We start from the raw sequence: 22,715 nt of genomic DNA on the forward strand, positions 1-22,715 counted from the left end.
CGCAAATGGCTACCATATTGAAAAATATACTATTTTTGTATGATAATTATGGGTTTTGTATTTTATTTTAATAGAAGTTGATGTTGCTTTTGCAATTATCCATCAATTTTTTAAAATTAAACACTATCTACAGATTTGCATCGAAGCGTTTCTTATGATAGTGATTTTAATCACTGTCAGATTAAATCTATACTGGACCCTACTATGCAATGTCTCCACTATGCCGCGACCCCACTGTGCTACCGTTTTATATTATATTTTTAAATATCTGCTATTTTTCTTTAAAATAAAAGAATATTTATAAAACTGAATTTCAATCGGTCAACATTATTTTTATTAAATCTCTATCTAATTATATCAAAAATATTATTTATCATATATTTACTTCAATATCTTCAGGTTGACGAGCTTCTCTATCTGGATACTGAAAAGCAAAATAAATTTTGATGATTATATTTATCAGTTTTTGATGAACTAAAAAAAATGTGTGTGATTTTAAAAATATTCATTTTTAATTTTAAGGGGCAACCTTTATTTTTTATATATTAAAAAATAAAATGTTGTGAGCAATACATTACTTTGAGATCATTGTAAAAATAAATATCCTGACAACTATGCTATTCTTATCACAAAAAAAAAGTGAGACAATGGCGTCTGTTATTTAATGGTGATACCTTTAATGTTACAAAAATGCAAATGTTAGCGTTTAGTAGCTGATGATTAAACTCTTACAACATCGTTACTTTTATATTTAAATAGTACAAACGTTTTAAATATCTCCTATTATTAAAATTATCCAATTAATCAATCAATCAATCAGACGAATCAGGTGATTCAAACTAATCCTTGCACTCTTACACCTTGCCACTATTATTGATTACATCGTATTCAATGATTATACTACATTTTCTAAAATTATTTATTTATTTCCTTGATATCCTAAAATTTCCGCGCTGATTGGCTCTAAATTTTTTTGGTAGGATAACTAATCTACTATATTTAAAATCTCTCTGAGTATTCAGTCTCATATATTTGACTTGACAATTTGTACAGAGAATTCTTTATTTCATCTCCTGTCTTTTATAGGAGTACGTTGTTTTTCCTTATTGTTTGAAATGCATCTTTAAAATGTGGTTTTAGAATTTATATATTTACATTTGAGTTAAGTTCACCGTTGGTGTTTTCTTCTTCTCCATATAGCTCTTCTACGTATTCTTTCATCTATTTGCTATCGCCTTTTAGTCTATAGGTAAATTTCACACTTTGTAACGGATAAATCCTAATGTCTATAAATCAGTACTATAGGATTATACAAACACGTGAAAGAAAGTTCAATACATTTTCAATATTCGTGAATTCAAGTAAGACGTCAGTAACCAAATAGAGTGTATACCATCAGTAAACGGTGTTTAATCGCTCTTTAGTAGATAGACTTTGTACTCTAGCTAGAAAGCGGAGGTACCTTAATCAGACTGGACTTTTTTTATTCATTTCTTTTAATTTAATGTTTTTTTACAATTTCATAGTTATAAAATATATTTATGTTCATTCCTTATGCTTTATAAGGGTCTAAACTTTAATTCTTCGAATGGAGACATATAATTAATTAACTAGTTTAATAGATAAAGATCTAATTAAGAAAATTGCTGGAAAATAAAAAAAAATCATTAGTTATTTCCCGACCATAATTTTCTTTCCGCCTAGGTATAAAAATGAGAATAACTTCCAAAGTACTGGCCCAAATATTGTTATCGACCAGTAATTTTCTCAACTAAATCATTATCTAACAAATAATATAATTAATTATGTACGTTTCCATTTGAAAAATTAAAGTTGACACCTACATAAAGTACAAGTAATAAATTTATTGAGAGATTTTGAAAATATTGTACTAAAGAAATCTAATAAAAAAACTACCAAAGTTATTTTTATTTTTCAGTTAAAATGGGTTATGATAAATGAATAACTCAGTATAGTACAATTTGTATTAATAATTATCTAGGCTTCGCTTAGGTGGGGCTCCGCCCCAGACCCGAAGCCTTACGAGCCTTACGCGCCTTTGGCGTGTAAGCCTCTTCGGGCCGTCATCATAAGTAGACCACTGATTCCGGAAGGAGTACCCAGCTACGCCGGGAACGATAAGTGTTTTGCAGAAAAAATATTAAATCAGAATTACTGTAACAAAAATATAATAACAATGTAATTATTTATATCAGGAAAATTCAAAAAGTGAATATAGTAAAATATATTGAGTTGACGTTTGTTAATGAGGCATTCTCCTTAGGCGTATTCAGAAGTTATTATAAGGTTGTATTTAATATTTTGTTACATTGTGAAACATATTATAGAAATCTTTTGCTAATAATCCAATTGATGATCAAAAAAAAAAAGGACATTAGGTCCTTATATAATAATAATAATAATAAATTTAACGCCCTGTAGGCAAAAGTGTAGTTTATAGTAAATACATCAAACATTAAATAAAAATAATAAATAATACGTGATATAAATATTAACAAGATAGGTAATAACAATAAATAGTTACATTATTTAAGCGAATAATAATACATAGTAAATTTCAATTTAGATAATGAGTCATTAAAAAAATCAAAATTTGGTATATTATTACATGTTATAGCTAAACGATTAAGAGGTTCAAAGAAACTATAGTTTTGACGATGACTATTAATAAGAAAAAAATATTATTGCGTGAATTGGAAGTAGTAGATTCCAAAGAATAGAATCATAATCAACCGTTGATCGTAATAAAGATAAATATAATACTCTTAAACAATTTAAATTATTAAAATCAAAATAATTACGCCTATTGAAACCCAATGTCTTCAATGCCTTAAGCTTAACATGATGAATATGATAACTAAAAGATAAATCAAATGAAAAATAAATGCCAAGTCTTTAACCAGATTAACAGAGTGTAATGGGGTGTTATCAACTGTATAGTTGAATTCAAACTCATGTTTATAACGTGAAAAAGAAATTTTCATGCATTTACTTATATTTATAGAGAGGTGATTTTGAGAGAATCATAAAAAAAAAATTTCTAAATCACTTTGCATATTAAAACAATCTTGCATGGAGAATATATTATTGAATATTGTTAAGTCATCTGCAAACATTAATCATTTACTATACCTAAATATTTTAGCAACATCATTTACGAACAATAAGAAAATAATAGGTGATAAGTGACCTCCTTGCGGTACACTCGATGTGACATGAATTATATGTAATACTTTAGAATACATTCGGACTTGTTGCGTTCTATTACTCAAATAAGATCGCGACCAAGATAAGAAAGGATCCCTTATTCCCATTATATTTAATTTACTTATAAGTACATTACGATCAATCGAATCAAAAGCTTTTTTTAAATCAGTATAGATTGAGTAAACTTGTCTACCATTCTCAACTACGGAGACTAGATCTGAATAATAAATTAATAAGTTCGTTAATGTAGATTTACCTTCTCTAAATCCGTGTTGCAAATTACAAAGAATATGTTTCACTTGACTAAAAAATTTATTTTCAACTATTTTTTCAAATAACTTAGCTAAATCGTTAAATTTTGAAATAGGTCTGTAGTTTTGTACATTGGATTTATCATCTGATTTATAAATAGGTGTTAAAAACTATTTTTCCACTGATTAGGGAAGGTACCTGAATTCAATGATAATTGGAAAAGGAAATGAATTGGCAAAGTTAATACACAACGACATTCATAAAATATTATAGGGTGTAATCCATCAGGACCACTATTAACTTTTTTTCCAATATATAATAGACCATTAAAAACTTCAGTTATAGAAATATTAAAACTATGGATATCAAGTAAATCAAAATCAGACGAACTCACATTATTACTATGCGATTTTACAGCTGAATAAACAGATCCAAAATATTCACTAAATAGATTGACAGTCATTAGAATAAATATCATTGAAAATAATTCTTATCGGAAGTATATTTGAATTTTGTCTATCCTTCACGAATTTCCAAAACATTCGAGGGTTAGATGATAGATTTTTTTAAACATTGAATAAATAGGCATTTCTTATATAGTATTTTACAATTACGGTGAACCTCAACAAACTGATCATAAATAGCAACATTAATAGTTTGTTTAAACAATTTGTGTAAACTATTTTTAATCTTAAGAAGTTTTTTAAGTTCAATACTAAACCAAGGCGGGAAAGACCCTTTACGATAATTGAACTTAGGTATGAAATGATCTACAATATCATAAATAGTCGAATAAAATAAATCAACAGCATCATTAATGCTCTTATATTTAAATAAATTTAACCAATCAGTAGATGCTAAATATGAACGAATTAAGTTAAAATTAGCTAATTTAAAATTATATAAGGTTTTAGAAGTATTTGAATTCAGTACACTTTAGCTAAAACGATTAATAATTTTTAAAGCTGGGTGATAGTTGTCAATAGGAATAATAGCATCAAGACATAGAGAGACATTAGTTTCATGAAAATTTGAAAACACTAAATCAAGAGTAGAACCTGAAAAATTATTAATATTATTAAATTGAAAAAGATTAAACACAGCAAAATTATCAACTATAATATGAGTTCGCCCAGACGATCGACCATCAACTAATATCCCTGATGAGTCATTATACATTTGTACATTAGGAAAGTTGTAGTCACCGATAAGCAAAAGGTAAACGTCATCACTAAATTTAGCAAAAACCTATTTAACTGTTTCAACGTGTTGTAAATACTTATCACATAAACTATCTGGTGGCAAATAAACCAAACCTATAATAAGATGCTTACTATGTACAAACTTAATAGAGATAAATAACTGTTCCACGTTATTAAATAGTAATAGTATTTCTTCCGAATAAAATTTATTATAAACACAAATCATAACACCACCACCTCTTCTGTGCGCACTAGTATTACTATTTCTATCGAATCTATAAACATTGAAATTATTTAAGCCAAGTTCCGAATTTAAAAAGTCATCATTTAACCAAGTTTCCGAAAAAACTAAATAATCATACAAATAACAAGGAATATTTACTTTTAGTAGATTTAATTTAGATCTCCACCCCCTAACATTTTGATAATACCCCTTTAAAAATTTAAATTTATAATTATAAATAGGAAAAATATTACTATAATTAGAATTACAAGATACAGGGCGATGAATCAGTTTTTTGTTTTTGAAAGCTGAGGTGAACCATTCACGTATTTTATAAACCAATTATACTCTTCATTTAATTTTTTATCGCGAATAAAGGATTTTAAATCATTTAGCAGTTTCCGTAGGTAAAGTGTCAAATCAAGACACATGCCTACTTTATTCCATTTTACAATATTACGCAGTTTCTTTTTACATTTCAAAACCGAATGAACTTCATTAGCATTCAATAGTTCAATTAAAACTAGTCTTGGTTTTGTATTAAATTTACCAATACGTTTACAGGAAGATACCGTGAGAGATAGTGAAAAATCATTAATGAAATGATGAATACAGTTAGATAATTGTTCATGGGTTTCATTGGAATTATCCGGAATATTATAGATTATAATATTTCGATTTTTAATACTACTATCTTTTGATTCTTTCACTATGTCAACAGTAACCAATAATGTTGAACTAACGGGTCCACATTCAAAATTATTAATGTTTACTTTAAGAGACTCGACATCACTTTTTAAATTAGTATAATCATTTTTCAATAAAGAAACTTCAGTTGACATATTATCAATTTTAGATAATAACACTTAAAATTATTTTCCATATTGAGAAAGCGTATTTTGGATGTCCAATAATTTTGATTCTTGATCACTTTGCATATTTTTTAGATAATTCATCACGTCAGAAATGGATACAGATTTAGTGCCTGCATTAAAACTAGACGATATTTTAATTGGAGTATCACTTTTACCGTTAACATTATTCATTATTAAGAAACTGATTGAACTAAATTAAAAACACTGAAATAGTAAGAAATTGTATTGTAGTAGCAAAAATAAACGATAACGAACGAGTTATCCAAACGACAATCAGCACTACACTGTCTATATCTCAGAAGTTGCCTAAAAATATATTGATATCACTGATTCACATTGGCCGTGCCTGATGAAAATTTCAAACCTTAAGTCGTAAAACGATGGCGTCAGCGAGCGTTTTTCTCGAAAACGGTCGAAATTTTAAAACGCTCGCGGGCGAGCGACAAAAATTTTCCGACATTTGCCAATAATTTTCCCGGGGTCTAGTAACCGAGTACTTTCATTAAAAAAAAATGTTTGAAAATCCGAGCACGCTAAGTAATTTTCCCAGGAAAGCGTTTTTTCCTAATTCTATTATATAATAAGATTTACTTACTACATCTAGCACAACATTATAATGTTCTTTATAATTAATCAAGTATATGCATCTTTCATTTTCGTCTTTGTTAACAACTCCATTTTTGCTAATAAAGTGCCATCCCTCCAAAGGATATAAAGAGTAAATATATATGGATATCTTTAAAAATTCAGCTGCTGTAGCTATTTCGGGGGATTCTGCATACTCACCTAAATAAATGTAAAGAGTAATTTATAATTACTTGAAAAATAAAGAATTTTCAAAATAATTTTACTAGTGTTAACAATAATTAAAATATTTTTAACATAAAAATATTTTAATATAAACAATATATTAGCCAATAACATATTTTTCGTAAATTAAACTTAATATTGGGTTAAATTAATTACTTATTGCTCACTTTTTAAAAATAGTGCAGATTTTTAGTACATATTTAGTGATGATATTAATGGAAATATAACTTAGTAATTTGTTTAGCCAAGTAAAATTTTTTATATTTTCATCTATAATTTTAGAAAAGAATTATTTTAATAAAAAATGAAACTTTTTGTTTCAGACAATGGCACTGTACAGTGTTTTTTTTCACTTGTGCATTAAGTTGCGCTTGTATATAGAAATGCAACGATTTCTGAATTATAAGTGCGCAGTTGCCTAGTGATAACATTTATCTCTACGTTTACTTAAGTCACTGGAAATAATCTCTTACAGTGCCTCTTTCTTTACGCATAATATCCGGTACTCTTTCGATGACCGACTATCAGTCATTTAAAATTTAGCCCAAAATCTGAGTCAATGATAACGTGTTTTACCTTATTTTTTTCAAGTGAGTATAAAGTTAAAAAATTATTAAATTTAAATTATTGATATACTAGATTGATCAATCGTGTAACTCAAATTTAACCATATATGATTTTGTTATTTATTTCCAATTGATTAGTCATTTACAATAAAGAACAACTCTCGAAAAAATAATTTATTTATTCTTACATATGTTGTACATTTTTGAAATACGGGTTTCTCGTTCCTCTTCCTTTGTCATTAGTTTAAATGATTTGGAATTTTTCATATACTTAAAAAAATATAATGATAATAAAACACAATAGTTTATTTATATAACAATTAAAAAATGTATTTACGTCGACTATAATTTTACGCAAAAGTCCACCATAATTTATTGCACCAGTTATCCAATAAGAAAGAGCACTAAAGAAACAATTTCCGTCCCCTGGTATAGTCATTATACTTTTTGGAACATTTCGATACTTCTCAGTCTTTTTTGGAATACAGATGTTCATCATTTTAAATCCTAATTCTTTGCACTTTTTACTCTGCCATTTATAGTCGACTGGTAAAAATAGAGGTTTCTGGATCTTACCTGTCTTTGAAAATAAAATAGGTTAAAATTGAGAGCCGTCAACTTAGTAATTGTATATACAGAGTGCTCAGTAAATAAGGAAACAGGTCAATGATTACAAACAATGAGAATAATAGATACACGTTTTCTTACTAATTGAACACTCTATATTTGTCAGAAGTTATATTAGAAATAATATTTCAAATCCCAACCATAATGTATCATAAACACGTTTTTATATTTTTAATAAGGTTTTAACTTTTATACTACTCACTAAATACACCGTTGAATACTATGTTAAATATTAAGCTTTTTACTTTTTTATAAATAATTTTTAAAAAAATTAATTTTTTATAAGGATATTTCATTTTAAAACATTAAACAATTTGAGTTAGTACATTTTATTTTACAAAGCCTATAACATAAAAAAAAAATATTTTTCAGCTAAGCTATAGTTAAATAACTAAAAAAAAATTGCTATAGATTGCACTAACATAGCACTTTTATTTTTCATTTACAGTTATAAAAAAATTATCTATTGACAACATAACTTATTTATTTGATTTTTGATTGTTTTTTTTACGAAAAAATTATAATTGAGTTTTTGTTTTTATTAATAATTATTTATTTCAATATGGAGTGAAAATTCTACTTTTATAATGTTATTACGAAGTGCGTCAGAATTATGTTATTCAATTTTTTATTATTGTTACTCTTATTTAACCATGATGTTTGGATATTTTAAAAAAATGGACACATCGTAAAATAAAACATAGTAAAAGATGAAAATGAATAAATATTATTGGATCTGGAATAAGTGACATAGTTATATTTATTTTTGCTAAAAGTTAGTTTATTTATATTGCACCAAAAAACAAGCTCAGATAGACAATTTTGCAGTAACTTTGAATCTTATTAAGATATAATAATTTTAAACATTTTACAATCTTCAGCAATTAATAATTTTTGTGAATTTTTAAAATTTAAATTACTAATAAATATAAAAATAATCACGGAGCTAAATGAAAACCTTGAGAGACACTAGATTAAATGGGGAAAAGTTTAGAAATAAAGATTTTGTGTTGAACATCTGGAATTATATAAGAGAAAAATGTATACAACTATAATGCAAATGAATTTCGGAATCCAAATGTCAAAAATAAAAAGTCAAGAGATTTATTTGAGTGAATACCAGAATGAAAACCATGTTGATTAGCAATTATAAACTTTTTACATAAAGGTATTATTTTAAAAACAACCAGTGGCACATTTATGAGGTAGAGCTAAGGGGTCTGGACTTCTCCAGGAGCTGTTATGTGCATTAATAAGTGTACAAAATGCATATATCTGAACTCTTATTATTTTAAATGAAATATTTCAAACTTATTTTTAATTTTTTCCATAGCATAATTTTTATGGTTTTGATAAAATAGTCCAAGTAACAGTGATTCCCAGAAATCGAATATTTTACAATTATAAATTAATTTTTTAATGTATTTTTAAATCAATTTTTTCTCAGGGAGGTAATTATTACACTATTTGATTAACAAAATCTAACATAAACGTTACTTTTTGGATAGAATTATAAGAAAAGTTATTAAAAATAATTAATAAGTACTAACTATTAATTATTAAGTTTTTCAATAAAATGCCATATAAAATCAATTCTCTACACAACATTTTTTTTCTAAATTTATTAAAAAGTCTAATGATGTTCAAATAAATATGCTGGAAGAAAATTAATTTGCTAAAATTAACTTCTGTTTTCTGATACTAGTAAAAAAAAAAATTAATCAAAATTGTGGAAATCTATCTCCGTCATTAACTCATAATAATCATAAGATATGTTCATTTTTCAACAAAATAATTTCACTAAATGAATTTAATGATGTATTAAATAAAGTCTGAAAATCTAACCTTTTTAATTCCTAGTAACATCATATATTTATGGAAAAGACAACAATATGAAATTTTTAATTTCAATATGCATGTTTAACACGTTTTTTTTGGTTAGCGTATTTAGCAATGTAAAATTTTGTACATTTAGTATTGTTTTCGAGTTTTCGTGCTAGACTTAACTCTCAAGTGTAGAGTAGTTTTGTGATAATGACTGGAAACAGATATTTATCAAACATTTGTCCTTAGAATATTACAATAAATGTAAATGATATTTTTTTAAATGTTTTCAAAAATCCATGCACATTTTAAAGCAAATAATAAATTTAGAGATGGCTAAACAAGTTACAGAGAATAGGAACAAAATCAAACCAATAAATGAAGCTATTATTTTATGAAGACGACATAACATATTTCTGCGTGGTCATTGTAATGATGGTTCTTTAACTGACAAGGAAAAGGTTTAACAAGTACAATATTAGAACGCTTAAAACAATTTTATGTAGAACTCATGTATCTTCGTGGGTAAGGCTCTGACGGCGCTGTACGTCGTTACACTCCCAGTAGGAAACTATAAATGCGTTCAATCTTACTCAAAACAAATATATCCTTCTAAAATGTATGCATATATGGGCAATTATGAACTGTTTAAGTTTATTTGATTGATAATATTCATGATTTTTTAATATTTCTTAAACAAAAAAATATTTTATCATATAAATTCAAAATTCTTCTCGTGATATAACAAAAAATAAATAAATAAATAACACTAAATCGTTGTACTACAAGGTGGATTGAAAAATATCAGGCTATACATGATTTTTTGGAAATTTTTGAATTTGTTATCGACGCTTTTTCTGAAATATCAGTATGCAATGATAGCGATACTAATGAAATGGCCAAACGATTACAAAAATCAATGTTTGATGAAAAATTTATTATTGCATTAATTGTATTATTAAAAGGTTTTAGATTTCGTTTACCCCTTTCAAAACGTTTAACATTGATTTAAAATTAACAATTTGTAATTGTGATAGAATTACTATCGTAACGATAAATATCATAATTAAATAATCTAATTTATTGTTGTTATTCTTAGATGAAAATCAGGTTATCATTTAACCATAGAACTTTTAGATCTTGTTAAAGGCACTTGATCAAATAACGTAACTGACACAAGATTTATGTGATAATGGGTGTAAAGCCGTATATTTTTGTGAAGAACAAAACACACTGTCAACGACAAAAATAAAATAACTAGGAATCGGTACATAGGTTTTTATCCAAACGTTTATAGAAATGAAATAACATATTTTCATTTTGGTATTTAATTATTAATTCTGATTCACCAGCTTTTTTCATTCATCCAAATCTAAATCTTTTTGAAATTCTCTCTTTGTCTTAGTGTTCTGTCTAAATAAATTCTTATTTTAAAATTATAATTTATAGGAACATTAAAAATAATTAATATTTAATTAATTAATAGTTAATAAATTCCAAAAATAAAACATCTAATTTCATGCTTGATGAGGAAACCTGAGATTAATTTGTCAAGTTTATCAGAAGTATTTAGTTTCTTTTTTGAGAATTTATTGAATTCATAAATATTAAATAGCTAATATTGAAAATTAGCTTTTTTAGATTAATCAATTGATGAAGTACATTTTAAAGGAAAAACATTTTTACTCATACTACATTTAATATTGTTATTAAACGTATCATTCACATTAACAATAATTGTACATTTCGGTTATAATAGACATTATTTGAAATATATAAGGTGTTCAGTAAGTAAGGAAACATTATTTTTAACAATTGACTTGTTTCCTTACTTAATGAACACCTAAAGATAAGTCAACTACACTATACAACAAGCACAACCATTATCGCCCGGGAATAATGATAAACTGATATCAATTTTATTGTAAGAAAAAATTAATCTAAGAGCATATTTTAGGGGTAACTTCAGAAAATTAAATAAAAACGTAAAATTTTGTTTTACTATAAAATGAAAAATATTTCAAATAAAATTTTGCCTGATCGGTAGTAGTTTTTTATGATTACTTTTTCAGTAAACTATAATTTTTTAGTTATAGGCAAAAAGAATAATTCTTATCTGTGTGTTATGGAAAAAAATATAGCGTTAATAGAAACTACCACGCTTCTCAGCACTTCTCAATGTTTAAAATTAAATATCAATAAAATTGATTATTGACCAGTCAAAACTTTATTTAGACCATTTGTCACTTAATAGTATAAAATAACAATAATTTTATTTTTATTTTTTAAAGTTACTCTTAAAATGTACCTTAAAAATAATATTTTTCTAATAATAAACCTTATATTTACTATAGTACATAAAAATAAATAAATTCACACATTTATTAAAAAATTATTATTTTTTGAAGAAATGGGGTAGTATTCCTTAAAAAAAACAGTATAATATTCAGGGTAAGACTATAATATGTATTTCAAATATATGGTATTCTTTAAAACCCCATGCAAAAAAAAATGAAAATTTGCTCCAGTCTAAAAAATAACTAATGACCTCTGTCAATAGTTGACTTGCCACCCTTTAGATGAATTTTGTACGATTTTTTTTTTATAAAATTTGTTTATTTATAAATATTTCATAATCGAGTATAAACAATTTTAATTCAATTAATTTTTGGTTAGATCGCTGTATAACAAACCAATTACAATAATGATATAAATAAATTATATAATCGTTATACATATTCTTACCGAAGGTGATTTAAAATAACTAATACAATAACAAGAAATGACAGCATTCAATATAATACAACATAATGCAACAAGAGAGTAATTCATTAACTGTAACATCGTTTAGTAGTCTTGAAAAATAGAAAAAATTAAATTGCATTGGTTTTAATTTAAGTTTATATACTTTTTCATTGTACTTAAAATAATATTTAAATCAATTAACACTGTTCATTATTTACATTACTTATGAAATGTATAATAATAGACTAATAATTGTAATATATTGTTTTAAAATTACAATTGAATTTCAAAATATTATAAATGATTTATTAATATTATTCATGCTAAATTTTGGGTATTTATGTAGTCATATTCAGGTTTTATCTAGAGCAGCACAATGCGGTTACCACTCCCCTAATGTATTTCTAATATTTATTATAGATATGATATATGTTTTAAATTCTATGAGTATTTTTAATTTGTTGATGACTTGATGATTTATTTTATTTAAAAAAAATTTTGTTAGTTTTGTAAAATTGTAAAAAGATGTAGATTTTTTTTCTTTATGGTGTGTAAATAGTTTATCAAATCTTAACATGTTTAACAGAACTATAATAGTTTTATTGTAATTAAAATAACATTTGTAACTTAGGAGAAATTATACATTCAAATTCAAAATTTCTGACTCAGAATTTAATTTTTCGAAGCCAGACAATTTCTCAGCTCTAATATTATGTTTTATGATATTTTTAAGTTATTGTATTATAAATTATGGTAACTACTTGTTTTGTATCCTTTATTTACTGTATTTGAGACAAATGGCGCAAGTTAAATAAATAAAATTAACAACCTTTACAAAAATATTTATAAAACCTAATATATAGAGAGTACCGCATGTTCTGACAAATTTTACATTTTTAATACAATGACTATTATGCAGTATTTTTTAAAATCTTTTTTAATAATTATTACCATGTAACAGTAATATTATAAATTGCGATATTTTATCAATAATTTAATAAATACCAAGGACAGAGGGGACGTGCCATAGTTAGGATATACAGAGTGGTCCACCACTCACTGACAACTTAAATAACTTTTGATCCAGTTAATATTTTTAGCTGATTTTTTTTTAAATAATAGTTATACGTTAGGTCTATAGCTATATCTCAATAATTAATTTTTTTAATAAAATGTAAAAAAATTAATTATTTTTAAATTTTAAATAAAATGTAAAAAAAAAATCTAAGATAGCTGTTTTGTAGAGTAGAATTTAAGAAAAATTTTAGTAAAAAAATATCTTATTAATATTCAGTAGTAAATATTCTGTAGCGTTTTGAAGTTTGTGAATATTTGAATTTTCATGTACTATTTTACGGTATTAAACATTGATATACGTATTGAGAAAAGGACAGAAGAAAACGCTATCTTTTCATGATTACTGTGTATACATATGATGATAATGTGTATACATTACAAACTTGGCATTAATACCATGATAAGAAATTAGATAAGGCAATTATTACTTATCACTCTCATTCAAAAGTATATTGAAAAGATAGCGTTTTCTTCTGTCCTTTTCTCAATACGTATTTCAATGTTTAATACCGTAAAATAGTACATGAAAATTCAAATTTTCACAAACTTCAAAACGCTACAGAATATTTACTACTGAATATTAATAAGATATTTTTTTACTAAAATTTTTCTTAAATTCTACTCTACAAAATAGCTATCTTAGATTTTTTTTTTACATTTTATTTAAAATTTAAAAATAATTAATATTTTTAATAAAATGTAAAAAAATTAATTATTGAGATATAGCTATAGACTTAACGTATAACTATTATTTAAGAAAAAAATCAGCTAAAAATATTAACTGGATCAAAAGTTATTTAAGTTGTCAGTGAGTGGTGGGCCACCCTGTATATATAAATGACATCTGACAGTGATAAACATTATTATTATAAACGTCTTGATTCAAATCTATAGGTAGTGTTCAATTTTTAATTCCATAAAATTTTATGTTGATTCTAGTACGTTTTTATGTCAAGTGTTCATATGTAAAATATCGTCGAAATATTGACATTTTTTAATATATAAAATACTCCTAAAAATATATAAATATATGATCAGTTTTACATCCTTCTTTTTTCCAAACTTAACATGATACATAGAGTGATGGCCTTTTTTCACATGTTAGGGAGTCAAAGATGATTCTGGGCTAGGCTGAGCTAGGACAGATATTATGGTCATCTTGCACTAGAGATCATACTATACTACTTAGAAAATCACAATATAAATGTCGTTGGCACTCTAGAAGTCGAACCCAGGACACAGTGTACCAAAACATACATTTCTACTCACTTGTTCAGGCCGATTCCTTACAGTAGTCCAAAAAATCTTTTCATACATTTAAACACCAAGAAGTCTGCGATCTTTAATCATTTCCAAAAAATGCGAAGTTTTTACTTTGACGGCGGATTTTTTATAATAAAACATTCACGAGATTATTTTTGTATTATATTGTGAACACTTTAATGTGATACATTTTAAAAGTTCTGAAACATTTTTAAAAATTTTGTTTATCGATGATAACATTATTAAGTATATTTAAGTAAGTTTATTAAATAAATATTATATTACAATCAGTAAAATCAACGCTCTGTAAAATTGTCTCAGAAACATTATCACTCATTATTAATTAATACATAAAATTTAATATTTTAATATTCAAGTGTTTAATGCGTTCAGAAATATGCTGATATTATTATCGTGTTTAAGAAAGACCTAAACAAAAAAAACAACAGAATTTAATTTCGATTATTTACTATTTATCTTAGGTTGTGACAAAATAATACCAGAGATATTATTATTAGATTTTATATGCGATTTTCATTTTAATAACTGCTCATTCAAGTGATGACTATTTGCATAAAAATAATTTTGCCTATAGCTTATATTTAATGTGAAAAGATTACGTTCTCTTATATTATTTCCTTAATAATAAACAAAAAATATAATTTAATATAAAAATAATATTAAACTCAATATACAACTGTTTGATGCCAAATACATATTAAAATGATTATGAGTAAAATCATTTATACGACATAATTTAAATCATAATTTAAACTAGGGCTTGACATCGATTTCAATAGCGATTTTAAATATCAAAAATAATCAAAATTTGAATTTAAATAAATAGGATATCAATTTCTAAAATTAAATGAAATGAAATTAAAATAATTTGAATATCGAGTAATGAACTGGAAAAAATTCATAAATAATAAAATACTACTTTTGTATAAATAAAAATTAAATTAAAAACCGTGTTATTTAATACATTTGCAATTTCTGATAAAAATGTTATAACCGAATATAAAAAGTTAAAAATTCTTATATTTATTTCACTTGATTAAAAAGAAATTATAATTACCTAAATATTCTAATTAAATAGCTTTTTAGTGTTAAAGTCACATTATGCACGAAAAATAACTAGAAAATCGTTATATAAAGTGTTCAAAAAGTAAGGAAACAAGTCATTTGTTACGAACAAAAATTCTTTTCCTTATTTACTGAACACCTTTATAGGGTATTCTTATTTTTCTTAACAAATGATATTTCATTACTTTTTGAAAATCCTATATATAAAAATTATATAGATTGTATCAGGAATTTAATAGATATAAAAATGTCATAGATATAATAAAAAAACGGTAGCACAGTGGGGTCGCGGCATAGTGGAGACATTGCATAGTTGGGTTCAGTATAGATTTAATCTGACAGTGATTAAAATCACTATCATAAGAAACGCTTCGATGCAAATCTGTAGATAGTGTTTAATTTTAAAAAATTGATGGATAATTGCAAAAGCAACATCAACTTCTATTAAAATAAAATACAAAATCCGAAAAGGGGGGAAATCAATAATTTATATAATAACATGTAAAAGTTGTAATAAATGTTACGTAGGACAAACAAATAGAAATATAGTGGTCAGGTTTAAAAAACTTTTAAGGATCCTCAAAAATCAAGAAGTTGATAAATCTCCTGTGACTGAACATTCTATTAAAAAATAATTAAAAACGTAAATAATTATAAAGAACTTACTATAAGGGAGACAATAGAAATGTTTAAAAATAAGAACAATTTAATTAATTGGGATCTTAGTTCACTGAGAAAAATCTTTATTTTTGTTTGTGCAAACTGGCAAAATGTGATAATATTACTTATTGATAACGTAACCTGGTGATAAGGTCACCTAGGTTATATAAAAGTTTTTTTCGGGCCGGGTTGTCACTTTGTGATTAGCACTGGTGATGGTAACAGTGTTCTCGAAATACGTACCCGAGATTATTAGTAATTTTTTTCGTAATATTTTAGTTATAAATTAATAATTTTAATATTTAATATATGAGATGATATAAAAAAAAAATCATTAATAAATCGAGAAATATATTAAATAAAAAAATACCAAAAAATATTATATTCATAAAATTATTATATAAGATTATATTTGTTGGTCAATGTTATTTTTATAATTTTCTGTGAAAATTTTAATACAAAATATTTAATATCAATTTAGCACTAAATTTAATTTGTATAATATGTGTTTATTTATGAATTTTATTAATAAATTATAAAAGTTGTGATCAGCATGTATTTAAGAAAATAGGAAATGATTTTCCTTTTCCAAAATTTGAATAAAAATAAATGAGAATATATGCTAATTAGGCTAAATTGACATATGGCAATTGATCTTAAGAACATAGTTTTATAAATTGGTGGTTTCAAATTATAACAATGTAATTAACATAAAATAACAATAAATACAATGCTATTTAGTTTTTTAATAAGGAAGTTAAAAAATTATCAAATTTATAATGTTAATGAATCAATAAATGTTTTCTGTTTATTAAATTATTTTAAAGTAGATATTAGTTCCGAAAGCAGACATGAAATCGGCACGTAAATAAACTTAATAATTTATATTTTATATACTTTTGGTACTTTGCATTTATACAGAATTAGTTATCGATATTTAGTATACCGAGTAAAATCATCTAATAAAATACATTTAAAAAAATAGTACACCAGTCTTCAACTGATAGATTCTATTTTTTTTTTAAATAAAAAATTTCTTAAAAGATCTCAAATTACATCTAGATATATTCTTTTTATTGTAACATAAATTATACTCAATATTTAGAAAAATTTTCTAAAATATTTTTTACTAATAAATTATTTCAATTACTATTGTTGAAAACAACTAATTTTGATATTTAGTTTCAATTTTTTAACTGTAGTTTTTGAAGATTCAATAAATGAAAATTAAATTTTTATTAGTAATATTTTTAATAATTAATAGTTTTTTTTTTTTGTAATAATTTTTTTAATAATGTGCTAGTTTCAACCTAACAATAAATTGTTTCGGTAATTTATTTTCTTTAAACGTTTGTCGTTAAATTTGATTAAATTGAAGCCATAAATGTGTTACTTAATTATAGCTATATAATATAAATATAATTTATGTTTACAGAGTGTTTCTTTTAAAATTATCTACTCGGTTTCTCTTAATATATATTTTATATTAAAAAAAAACGGTAGCACAGTGGGGTCGCGGCATAGTGGAGACATTGCATAGTTGGGTTCAGTATAGATTTAATCTGACAGTGATTAAAATCACTATCATAAGAAACGCTTCGATGCAAATCTGTAGATAGTGTTTAATTTTAAAAAATTGATGGATAATTGCAAAAGCAACATCAACTTCTATTAAAATAAAATACAAAACCCATAATTATCATACAAAAATAGTATATTTTTCAATATGGTAGCCATTTGCGTATAGAAGATAGATCGTCGGGACAAATTTTTTTTTTTCATTTTGTAGTACATAAAATAAGCTTTAATTTTATATATGTTTAAAGGACGCAGTATTTCCGGAACATTTTCAAAAATTAAGTTGAAAAAGTTATTTTTTGTAAAAAAATTACTATTTTAAATCCCCTCAATGAGCAGAATAACTGTTAGATTTTCAAAAAAAATTATATCAAATGAAAGAGAAATATCTAAGGTTTCAATACAAAAAAATATTATTTTTATTTGTTCATTTTTGAAAAAGTTATGGCAGTTTTAAGTACAAAAAACATCCCGATAAAAGGTAATTTTTATCGCAAACATTACATTTTTTTTTAAATTTTCGACAGCCATTTGCACATAGAAGATAAGATGTCGGGACAAATTTTTTTTTTTCATTTGATAGTATATAACATAACCTTTGATTTGATATATGTTTAAAGGACGCAGTATTTCCGGAACATTTTCAAAAGTTCAGTTGAAAAAGATCTATGTTTCTTTCAATATTTTAAGTTTTTAACGCCCCCTATATAAGGGGAAATTGTCTAATTTTAATAAAAAGTATGTCAAATGAAATATGTACTTGTAATGTATTTAAAAAAAAAAAATTTTTGCTGATATATACATTTTTCAAAAAGTTATAGCATTATTAAGTTGAAAATTTAAAATCGAAAATCGAAAATTTTAACACAAAAATAGTGTTTTTTTAACTACGGCAGCCGTTTAAATGTAGAAAAAAAAGTGTCGGGACAAATTTTTTTTTTTCATTTTGTAGTACATAAAATAAGCTTTAATTTGATATATGTTTAAAGGACGCAGTATTTCCGGAACATTTTCAAAAATTAAGTTGAAAAAGTTAATTTTTGTAAAAAAGTTGCCATTTTAAATCCCCCCCAAAGAACAGGTTAAGCGATAGATTTTCAAAAAACTGATGTCAAATGAAAGGTAGATATTTAAGGTTTTAGTATAAAAAAAAATTATGTTGATTTGTTGATTTTTCAAAAAGTTATGGAAGTTTTAAGAAAAAAAAGTGAAAAAATTTCGAAAATTAGCGATTTTTAAATTTGTAATTTTTTTGGATATTTCCCCCATTTGCGGGGAACGAGGGAATTTTTTTCAATTTTTAAGGGTAATGTCTTCAACTAGATACGATTTGTGATCTTTTGACGTATTTTTGAAAGAAATCGGTCCAGTGAGAGCTGAGAAAAAGTGGCAACAGACATAAAAAAAAAAAAAAAATCATAGTAAAATTAATACCTTCTCCGCTTCGCATCGAAGCTAAAATGACAAAGCAATACATATATACATTTATTGATTTCATTTAAATTTTTTTAACACGCTTATATTAGTTTCACTTGTATGTTGTGTGTTTGTAAATCTCCACCAGCCACGTGTTATTATACCCCGTCGTCTATGGCCTTGAGACTAGATTGTCGTAACGCATTCACCCCACCTCGCTCACCACTCGAACACAACATTTTCCTGTATAATTTTACAGTATATATATTTATATATTCCTAACGCCGTTTATACCTCAGGTATAACGTTCCCCCGCCCACAAAACACGGCTATACCTTGTGCATGATACATTTACGTACTTATATAGCTTTACATGTATATATATATATTCTAATTACTATTAAAAATATATATTAACACGCTTTATTCTCATTAAGAGATATAGAGTGTATTTTTTTCGATTACAAAGGATAATTCCCGTATCGTCATTTTTTGTCACTACCTCCATGTTCTGGGAGTGGGTAATTTACGCGCCTGCTGCTTTCCTTGGATGTGGTAGCCGTTTCTCAGACTCCCTCCCCAGAATCGAACCCTGATTTCCCGTTACCCGTAACAACCATGATATTGATAGTAACTACTATCATAACATGAAACTAAAAAGTAAAAAATAAATATAGTTTAAAAAACNATTAAAAAGTGAAAAATAAATATAGTTTAAAAAAACTAAAAAATCACGCTTTTAAAGCACATCGAACTAAAAAGTTAAAAATAATTTTTAAAATAAGTTTAAAATAATTATGAACAAAAAATACTACTATTATTGTGATAAAAGCGTGGGTGCTTTGTCCCATATTTTTCTTATATTGAGCGCCCGACGCTTTTATCACAATAATACTAGTATTTTTCGTTCATTATTGTTTTAAGCTTATTTTAAAAATTATTTTTAACTTTTTAGTTCGATGTGCTTTAAAAGCGTGTTTTTTTAGTTTTTTTAAACTATATTTATTATCTCAGAACAAAACCTTTGTGATATTCGTGAGAGATATAAACTAATGAGCTACTAAAACTATGAACAGAAAAAGCAATAATAATTATATTTTATAAAAAAAAAAAACAGGAAAAGAAAAAATTGGATAGAGCAAGGAACATGAATAACAATGGACTTTGTGTATTAGTTCTTGACCTAGAAAAAGTACTTATATTATATTACCTTATATTACCTCAAGCTAAAGTAAGCCGTTACTGTTATAAAAATTGAAAAAAAAAAAAGATATAATCCATAAGTCCTATAAGTAAGTTACATAAGTTCGATGTACAAAAGTAAATCGTTAAACCGTTTTTGAAATGTTGAACAACGATTTTCTAAATTTCAAACCTTTTGTTGAGTATAGTTAAGTTCAATTAATCTACTCTGATAACAAATTTTAATATATAAAGAATAGTATTAAAAAAGTGTCCACTCCTTATAAAACACCATATAAACTAACTATTAAATACAACTTAAATTTCAGTCTCCATGATATTCACTTAAAAAAAAATGCAAAGTAAGATATAGTCAATTAAAGTCAACGAGTTATACTAAGTAAAGCATAAACAAAAAACTTGCCCATTGAAAAAGCTAAAATTAAAAGATTACTATCACTATGCAAAATGGGTCTCGTTTCGGAAACATACCACTTTTTTTTTTATAAAAACCTATTTAAGTCAAAATTTTGAACTTTTTTAAAAATAACCAAATCAATATAATTTGTTTTTATATAGATGCATGATATGATTACCTTTCATTTGGTACTTTTTTTATAAATGTGACCCTTTACCTGCCCATAGAAAGGGATTTAAATGACAACTTTTTTACAAAAAATTAACTTTATCAATCTGACTTTTGAAAATGTTTCGGAAAGTCTGACATTTTTATATATATCTTAAATTAAAGCTATTGTAATATACTTTATCATGGAAATTTCGGACTTTTTTTTGTCTTCACGGTGAAAATGGCTAACAAATGCTATTTTTGTGTGAAAATTCTCGATTTTGTATTTTACATATTTAATTTTATTATGCAATAACTTTTTGAAAAATGTATGGATCAATACAATTTCTTCATGAGAATTTCATCTTTCATTCGACATACTGTTTTTAACACGCTTTTATTAGTTTCACGTGTATGTTTGTTGTTGTTTGTTTGTAAGTTTGTAACTCTCCAAACGCCACGCGTTATCGCATATTCCGTTGTCTAGACTAGACTGTTATACGCATTCACCCCTCCCCACGCCTCGCTCACAATACGACGGTACACTATTCCTATAAAAATTTATTTTTAGTTATCGTACCCGTACACGCGTGCTTGTCATCAATATTATATATATGTAAACAAATTTTTATTTTGACTGACCAATAACGCCCGCGTCTAATGCGCCTTACGTATATATATATATATTCCTACCGCCGTTTATACCTCGGGTATAACGTTAGTCCGACCCGCCCGGCCATAAAACACAGCTATACTTAGTGCATGATACTTTTACGTAGTTAAGTCGCATTATTTGTATAAATATATATATTCTAATTACTATTAAAATTAATATATTAACACGATTTATTCTAATTAAGAGATATAAAGTATTCATTCCGATTACGAGGGATGATTTCCGTATCGTCATTTTTCGTCACTACCTCCACGTTCCGGGAGTGAGTAATTTACGCGCCTGCTGCTTTCCTTGGATGTGGTAGCCGTTTCTCAGACTCCCTCCCCAGAATCGAACCCTGATTTCCCGTTACCCGTAACAACCATGATATTGATAGTAACTACTATCATAACATGAAACTAAAAAGTAAAAAATAAATATAGTTTAAAAAACTAAAAAAACACGCTTTTAAAGTACATCGAACTAAAAAGTTAAAAATAATTTTTAAAATAATTATGAACAAAAAATACTAGTATTATTGTGATAAAAGCGTCGGGCGCTCAATATACGAAAAATATGGCACAAAGCACCCACGCTTTTATCACAATAATACTAGTATTTTTTGTTCATAATTATTTTAAAAATTATTTTTAACTTTTTAGTTCGATGTACTTTAAAAGCGTGTTTTTTTAGTTTTTTAAACTATATTTATTTTTTTATTTATTAATATTAATAAGGTACTAGCAGATCATGTAGCTTTTGGAATAATACATCAATTTTTTTAAAATTAAACACAATCTAAAGATTTGCATCAAAGCGTTTTTTTTGATAATGATTTTAATCACTGTCAGATATCATTATACTTGATCCAACTATGC

The 22,715-nt window shown here is 25.4% G+C and overlaps 1 protein-coding gene across 1 annotated transcript in view; it reads right to left on the minus strand.

The window, feature by feature from the left end:
* The window catches only part of LOC126895265 (uncharacterized), a 33,143-nt gene extending 20,643 nt beyond the window's left edge, over positions 1–12,500 (minus strand). The window contains exons 1-5 of the mRNA XM_050666943.1: positions 12,353–12,500; positions 7,494–7,736; positions 7,345–7,426; positions 6,376–6,566; positions 386–424 (exon numbers count right to left, since the gene is read on the minus strand). Of these exons, the coding sequence (XP_050522900.1) occupies positions 386–424; positions 6,376–6,566; positions 7,345–7,426; positions 7,494–7,736; positions 12,353–12,451 (654 nt within the window). The 5' untranslated portion in view covers positions 12,452–12,500. The remainder of the gene's footprint in view (positions 1–385; positions 425–6,375; positions 6,567–7,344; positions 7,427–7,493; positions 7,737–12,352) is intronic.
* Positions 12,501–22,715: the final 10,215 nt, after the last annotated feature.

This window comes from Daktulosphaira vitifoliae, unplaced genomic scaffold (genome assembly GCF_025091365.1).
Source record: "Daktulosphaira vitifoliae isolate Bord-2020 unplaced genomic scaffold, ASM2509136v1 Scaffold_1, whole genome shotgun sequence".
Lineage (NCBI taxonomy): Eukaryota > Metazoa > Arthropoda > Insecta > Hemiptera > Phylloxeridae > Daktulosphaira > Daktulosphaira vitifoliae.